Source organism: Dermacentor andersoni, chromosome 3, assembly GCF_023375885.2.
Source record: "Dermacentor andersoni chromosome 3, qqDerAnde1_hic_scaffold, whole genome shotgun sequence".
Taxonomy (NCBI): domain Eukaryota; kingdom Metazoa; phylum Arthropoda; class Arachnida; order Ixodida; family Ixodidae; genus Dermacentor; species Dermacentor andersoni.
Genome location: NC_092816.1, coordinates 103,615,307 through 103,623,448, shown reverse-complemented (window position 1 = coordinate 103,623,448; position 8,142 = coordinate 103,615,307). Strand labels below are relative to the sequence as shown.

The window sequence follows — 8,142 nt, the reverse complement described above, 5'->3', positions numbered from 1 at the left end:
AAGTCCAGGAAACTGTGAACTGAATAGAAAAATGTGCTGCATTCTAGGTCATGACATCTGGAACCTTGCTGGTTGAGCTTTATTGCGCACAGGCAGTATTTGCTAGTGATACAGTTTTCTTGTGTCATGCCTCAAACAAGTGAAAATGAACATCCTTTCAGGGCTCTCAGGGTGTCACAATGTCAATGCACTGGTCACAAGTGAGTCAACACAGAATGTTTTCGAAGCGCACGCACGTCACAAACTCAATTTTTGTGTGTTTGCAGAAACAAACACTCCATTGCTGTGTAGTTTGTCATATATGATTAGGAATCGTAGCAAAACATGCACCAACAGTACATACCAACAAGTTGAACTCTTTGAGGCTATGAATGGTAAACCTGTTCAGAAAGACAAGATATGCCAAAACAGCACAATATTTGCTGTACGATGGACTCAAGGGCATTGCAAGATGCTTGCTAAGTAAGAACACCACCACTCTTTCACAAATGGATGTCACTTTATTGTGCTTAATCCACAAAGGCATAAACGCGTGACAACTAACTGCTAAGGTAGACTAGACACAAAAATGTAAGGGCGATCTATAGCTGCCTGACACAGGGATGGGAACAAAGAAATGTGGATTGTGCAATTTCTTAGAAAATTTATGGCTCACAAACAAGAAACACAGAGCCAACCACCAGACAACGATCAAGACAATTACAAAAAGTTCATTTGACAGATAATCACACAATCCATGTGTACAAGGCTGACTTAAAGCGATGGCTTTGCTCCTGTTGCCTGGAAAATGTGACTGTAGGCAATGGTTGCAGCGATCTGTTGAAATATTTATCAAAACAGTTTTGAAACACTAAGAAAGTGAAAGAAAAAATACATATATGCAATGGCTGACATGAACAGGTGGAGTTCAGAGGGCAAAGGCTGCATGTATACCGTCAAACACCACTTTTCACCGAATCCCGAAGCGTGCTGAATTACAGCGGCAAAAATCGGCCACATACACACACGCGCAAATGCAACTGTAACTTCACTCTCCTGAGGTGAAATTTACTCAATTACTTTCAATTACCAGGAGCTTCTTAATATGCAGGTGCTTGAAACAACATTGCATGCTTTGCCAAGACAAAAGTCACACAGCAACTACCAGGTATACAAAAGATTGTAAAGTGAGGTTGAACAGTCATCTAAAAACTTTAAAAGATAGAAATTAAAATTGGCTCTGAAAACTACATGCCAAGTGTCCTGTGTAAGCGATTCTTTGTCCCGAGATGCTGAATGTTTGTGCTCGCATACACATGGCCCCCAAAGCAGAACTACGGCATCATCGTTAACAGCGGTGACTGTTGACAATGAAAGGCTGACTATCTGGCACTACTTTATGAATTGCCACCATGATGACCTTCTTGCTATGATAACCTTACCCTTAAGTCAAAGCCATGCAGGGAAATACCTTCTGCTATTAAAGGCCAATTACAATATATTTACTACGAAATTCTTTTTCACAGCATGAGAAAACATGCTACACAGAGAACATGACAGACACTCGAGCGTGTCGTGTTCTCTGTGTGCAGTCTTTTTTTATGACTGCTAAAAGAAACTTACTACAATCAACTACAACAAAATGTTAGATAGTGCAAGAAGCCTTGCTTCACACAGTGCAGTTATAGAGTCTCGTTTCTAATCTACACATTCGAAATATGAGCGGCTGCCTTAAGAAAAACTGACAAAAACAGCCGTTTTTGATATCATAAATTAAAAAAAAAAATAACGCACATGCACACACGTGGCCATTGTTGCTAATTAGGCTGTTTATCAGACGTGTAATTATTCCTCATCTTCGTTAATATAGTGGAATTTTCGCAATTTTCTGACCCCATTAAATTATCTTTTCTTGCTTCAAATGCATCAACGTGTGATTAAAAAGCTATCAAAGGTATGGCTCCTGTGTTTAGCTGATCTAATTGCGAAATCGCACAGTCCTACACTTTCATGAATTGCAGCTCTCAAGTCATATCATCATCATCATATGTCCACTGACTAGGGGTAAGGCAACTGCCGCATTTCCTAAGTTGTTTTGTTTTGTTGCTTCTATTGCCACTGCTTCCATCTTGGCGTATGACATAACCGTCCATATCCCCAACGTAGTTGTAGAAGGCTTGCAGTACTTAAAAACGAAACAGCCTAATAAAAACGGTACAGACTTCCATTAGAATGGCGAAAGTACTGTGCGTACAAACAGCAAAAGGTTCGTACGGCGTTTCCACAACCATCAGCCACTCCACGTCGCACCAGTAAATGTGTGGCTAACTCAATGACAATGTAAGAGCTCACTAAGTAGCTGTTATTTTGTCATCAAATAGAAAATTTAATGTGGTTGAGAAATTGAAGGGCGATACAGCCTGTACAGGGTAACTGACCCCTTATGCTTTGTGTGAAGGACTCTTTCAAGCTCCATGCCGCATCAACCCATGTAGAACGTTTCGCGATATCCAAGATGAAAATTAAAAAAGGTCACTTGCACTGTTTCCACATTAAACAATACGTGAAGGTAACAAACAGAGAACTAGAAAAATGTTAACTGTGTAAAAGATAGCAGGCTAAACAAGGCACCACAACATAACATGACAGAGGCACACACGCATCAATATCGCCATCTTGTGACAAGTTAAAAAGCAAGCAACTGTGACAGGGTCTGTGACACCTGATTATTGATCATTTCCCGATACTCTTGAAGCTCTACCAGCGAGTGACATAGGAACAAGAATGCTCCCAGAGGACCCGAACAAGCATGTCTCCTCATGCAGTGAGAGTCCATAATGGAATGCTGGCACTTAAGTAGTACATGCAAAACAACTGCAAACTATTAGGTAAAAATTGGTATTAATTGCAACGAAGACTCTCACACTGAATGACAGAAACAAGGAATGAGTTTTTGAACAGGAGACAAGTTACTTTGGGTAGTATGGTGGGGAGAACCCAATCAATGCAAAATGAACTTCGAGGTTTTTGGCTTTACACTTGGCCCAAACCAAAAAGGTCACATCATGGACTGCCCCAAGGTCAATAGGGAACATGTACTTTCCAGGGGGGGATTGGTACCTTCAAGTGTTAAACAATCAGTAGAAATAATGTGAGCCTCTTGGGTCTTCCTCCCAAAGGATGTGGCGTTTTAAATGACGAGAGGTGCGGTAACATTTCATCACCTTTCAGGGCTTTCTCCCTGCAAATTGCACTAGCTGTTTTGGATAAGCCTCCCAAATCCATATCTACCAGAGCAAAAAAAAAATTTTGAAAAATCCTCAGCAGCAGATCAGAGCAGATGTCATGATGCACGCAGCCACTTTATACATTTTATGTCGATTTCATGTTACCCTGGGTACCCTACAATCAGGGTTGCTAAAGTATCACTAGAAAACTTCTGTTCTGTTCCTTGAATAATTTTTGCTGGCGAGTTATGGGTGCTGCATTCTAAATCTTTTTACTGCTAACCGGAATAAAGGGACCAGATATATGATGCACACTTTATAGGTATGCTAGTACAATCCACTGCTAAAAGAAACACCTAACTAGCAATAAAGCCAATATAACTAGATTTTTTTTTTGCTGGTGCTATTGTATGTATATTTCTACATCAAAAATTTGTCCAAGAGCCTTTGTGCTGCCCCTCAGTGATAATTGATGGCAGAATACCAACAGCATGTTCCCTTTCACATTTGACCATACTGCCGTGCAAGGGTTAATTGAGAGATTCAGCATAGCCGACAGGTTACTTGCATACACCTGCGTCAGAGTAACAGAGGTAATGCCCAACAACAGCCAACCTGGTAGCGATGTTTTGCAATGCGCAGTCAACCACAAAGCGTTAGAAATGTTCTTGTGTTACACAAGTTATCTCATTGAAAGTCCTGTTCTGGTGATCATGTTGCTGCCAATACATTTACTCCATCAATGATTGGAATACTTTTGGTCATTTACATAAAATTTCTGTGGATTTTGGTCGATTAAACACAGCGCCCCGAGATGTCCCCGCTGGTGCTGTTCCCTCGTGCCTACGACCCCTGGCGTCTAGGAGAGTACTTCCATTTCAACAATGCTAAAACTGTCTAATATAATGATTTGTGCTCTCGACTGTAGCAGACTCGCAGCACTGTTACCACTTCAACCAACGCAGTAAACCATTCAAAAGGAGGACAGGACACTCTCCTCGACATCCTAGCTACGGTACACGACGTGGAAGCCTTTACAAGTGGAAGAATTGTTTTCTATGCACAGGTTGAGACAGATGCCAGAACAGCATCTAGGTCATTTGGACTGGCTAGCACAGAAAATGAGCTTCACTTCCACACAACAGGCAAGCTTGATACTCTGTGCCTGCTCCTATTGGCAGGTTGTGTAAAATCAGTATGCAATTCTTTGATTGTTAAAAGCTGATGGAGCAGCAGAGCACATATTGAAAAAAAAAAAAAAAAAAAAGAACTGCTACTACTTAAACCCCTGTCACAAATCCTGAAGCTCCTTGGAAGCAAGGAAGAGTGACACTTTTAACCATTTTCCTACTATTTGCACCGATAAAGCCCACAATTTTTATAATTGTCACAAAAAAAAAAGAAAAAAAGAAAAAAAAGGAAGCCTCACAGTCTGAACAAATAATGATATATCAGTCAACTAGTTTCTAGCTGCAGTTTCCGACACTAGATGGCAATGCTTGATCAATGTTACTGGCATTGTCTGAATATTATTACTGGCTGCTCGAATTCTTGCATTAATACCATGGCTGCCTGCAGCGCATCTCAGAAATTTCAGCAAATTTGCTACAATTTTCGTTGTTTCCTGCGGAACGAAAGGGTTAAAGGAGCATAAGCTAGCTCGAGGAAGTTGTGGCATATGCCTCCTGGTCTTCAAACCAGAGTGCTCTTAACATGAACTGCTGCCTCGCATAAACAAATGTTCTTCAGGAGAAAACAGTGCAAGTGTGCTTCAAAACCCAAATGGCAGCTCCCTCAACTCAAGGTTCCTTTGAACTAGACGTTCCTCAATGCATCCTTTTGACACTGCGCATTCTCCATTGCTTCAAATGACATCAAAAGAGCTGGTGTGACAGGGGTTTATCGCTGATCTTCAGTAGAAAAAAAGAAACTTATTGAGGCACAAGCATTCATAAAGGGATGCAGACATGAAGCACCTCAACGGCACGCTTATTTGGGCTGCTTTGTACATCTTGGTAAAAGGCAGATTAACAGCACGACACGGGACACAGGAAAAAAAAAAAAGTAAGGATGCAGCATCATGTCCTTGTGGTTCTTTGTGTTCGGTGTTGTGCTGTCGAATCTCCTTTTCATTGTGGAATGCCTTACATCTATTGCACACAGTAGTCATTTTCTAAGGTACGAAACATGCCTAGCGACATGTTCGTAGCATTGAGCGAGGCTTCACACGGTTTCGGCTAACCTTTTAACTACAGGACACTGCTGCTTACTGAAGCAGTCTACGCTGTCAATCTAAAAAAAAAAACAAGAAAAAAGGGGGGGGGGGGGGGGGTTATGTGCCAAAACCACTTTCCTATTATGGGGCACGCCGTATTGGGGGACTTTGGAATTTCGACCACCTGGGGTTCTGTCATGTACACTTATATCTAAGTACCCACGGGTGTTCTTGCATTTCACCCCCATCGAAATGCGGCCGCCGTGGCCGGGATCCAATCCGGGACCTCGTGCTCAGCAGCCCAACACCAAAGCCACTAAGCGGGTCTGTCACTAACAGTCCCGACTGGGCATTAATGGAAATTCAAAGCCGCAAACTATCACTAGTTCTCCACACTGTGTGGAAGGAGTTCCACAAAAAGGGAGTCATGCCACAGGATAGAATGATGTCCGGTGAAGTGCTTACTAAGGAACAGAAAAAGAGAGAAGGATACGAAAAATGGCACTGGACACCGCTGACGGAAATCACTAACAAGTGGCAGCCCTGTAGGCCCTCTTTCAAAGTACTGCTTTTCGGCCCTCATTCATTTCTCTTAAAACAACTTCTGACTGCGTTTCCTAACTAGGTGGCTCTGTGCTGGCAGCTCCTTCCTTGCAATATATAAAAGCACGGGGCATTCGTTGCAAAAAGAAAAACGGGATAAGTGAATGCAACGCTTCAACATATGTGTGTGTGGTCGATGAGGCGGAAAGCCACTGATGGGGGGGCAGAACGAGCGCTGGAACTTGGCGGTGAAATCCCCGTGACCAGAATATGTTTGACTACAACCGCTGCAGCAGAGTCACAACTCGACGACTTTCAGGTCTGCTGCTGACGTTGACGGGAACTCCGCCTCCTGAGGAATGAACTTGCCAATGGGCTTCACTGCCTCCTGAAAAAGGTTAGAAAAGAAGCAGGCAGAAGAGAATATTGTAAAAAGCATGAAAACTGCTGATTTTCGCTGAATATTGAAGAACGTTTGCGAAAGGTAAACTGAGCCCACCCAAATTCTTCAAAACTCTCATTTAAAAAATGCTTGGTCAAAGTGAACAGTTCACTAAAGTTGAGTGGGGAAAATGCCGATATTGAAACCCTTTTTTAAAAGCTTTTAAACATGATACTATCAACAAATTTTTACATCCCTGTTCACTCTTTGCACTGATACCTAACAAGGTATTTATTCTTGTGTAGGTTTCATTTCACTTCCACTGCCTGAGGTTACAATGGAAAAAAGAAATACCATCGTGAAAAATCACTTTGATGGCATGGTTAGATGGGCTAAAGGGGAAGAAATGAAATGCTGCAAGCAGATTTTTCAGTATTCATTTCACAAATTAATTATTTTACAATGTTTACTGCCCCAAGGATGCCGCAACTAAATGGGCTGTAATATAGCTAAGACAGAAAACCTGCCTCCACAACATTTCATTCCTTGCTCTCCCAGCTGAAGTTTTTTTATCATGTGGTTTGTAGGGAGCACCCGCGCCTGTTTCCTCCGGTGTACTCAAGTAGGCACGATCGTACGCTGTGGACAGCTGGCCTTCAGCCCTAGTTGCAAGCCTAGCATACCCTCACAGGCTTTAAAGAATGGAATATACAGCCGAACCCACTTGTAACAATATTCAAGTGCCACGAAAATTCCGTTGTTATAACCGGGTTGCATGAAAAAATCAAAATAGGAGAATGGCAGAGCTGATGTGAGAAAACTATAAAGGCGGGCAGGCCAGTGCCCCTCCCCACCACCTTTCTCCATGCGGCTGCTGATTGTGTTCCCTCGTTCAACTGCTTTCTGGGCGCTCCAATCGCATGTAACAAGCCGTGGGTGTTGGCGTTAAGGAATGTCACCACTATAGCAACTGCTAAGAGGTGTCACGGGTGGCAAGTGACATGCGAGCACCGCCGAGGCATCGCTTTGGTGGCCCCAAAAGGGGCCTTTAAAAAATTGCGAAAAGGCTGCTGCGGCAGCCTGTCAGCTTGAGAAATCCAGAAGAAACGCTGAGGAGAGAATCACCACGAGCATCTTGCCGCGTACTTCTCACTGGCTTGCACGAATAAAGCCTATGGCCGACAGCCTTGCACGCTTTACGCGAAGCTTGCAGACATCCTTCTTCAAGGCATCCAAGTGCTCCACGTAGTGCAGCGGAAGGTTCCTTGCGAAAACGAAGCCCTGGAGGGACTGATTTATCTGCCAGGCCTCCTGTGAGGACAACATTGAGGAGCCTGCCCCACCGCGTCATCGCTGCCGACGTCACCGTCGCCATCTGATGCAAGCACGTTCGCGACAATAGTCTCATCGGTTAGAAGCACTTAGTTTCCAAATCTATAGCCGTGTGCTTTCCTTTCACCAGCAACGTCGTATATGCGAATAATCAGCGGGCGGATCAGCCACCTTCCGTTTAGGCGGCGAGTCAAGCGAGGCTGAGAAACCGCATGGCCAGGGATGACTTCGACACAAATGACAAAGACGAACGCGAGCGATTTAGCTGAGTGCAGAACTGGGCTGAACAAGGAGCCAGCGAGTAACATGCGAGCGTTCTGCTTGCGGCGCAGTTGGCACGGTCCATTTGTGTTTCAGAGGGTGGGGTGACGTAGAGCTATGGGCGCAGCCCATTCGTGTTCGGAGGGGTGGAAGGGCGACGGGAGAGAGCCGCGTGGAGATGGCTGGAAAATGAGCATGGCGGC

General features: G+C 43.7%; 1 protein-coding gene across 1 annotated transcript in view; it reads right to left on the bottom strand.

The window, feature by feature from the left end:
* Window positions 1-480: 480 nt before the first annotated feature.
* pasha (microprocessor complex subunit partner of drosha) overlaps window positions 481-8,142 on the bottom strand; it is a 43,497-nt gene continuing 35,835 nt past the window's right edge. Inside the window, exon 16 of the mRNA XM_050188122.2 lies at window positions 481-6,352. Within this exon, the coding sequence (XP_050044079.1) occupies window positions 6,263-6,352 (90 nt within the window). The 3' untranslated portion in view covers window positions 481-6,262. The remainder of the gene's footprint in view (window positions 6,353-8,142) is intronic.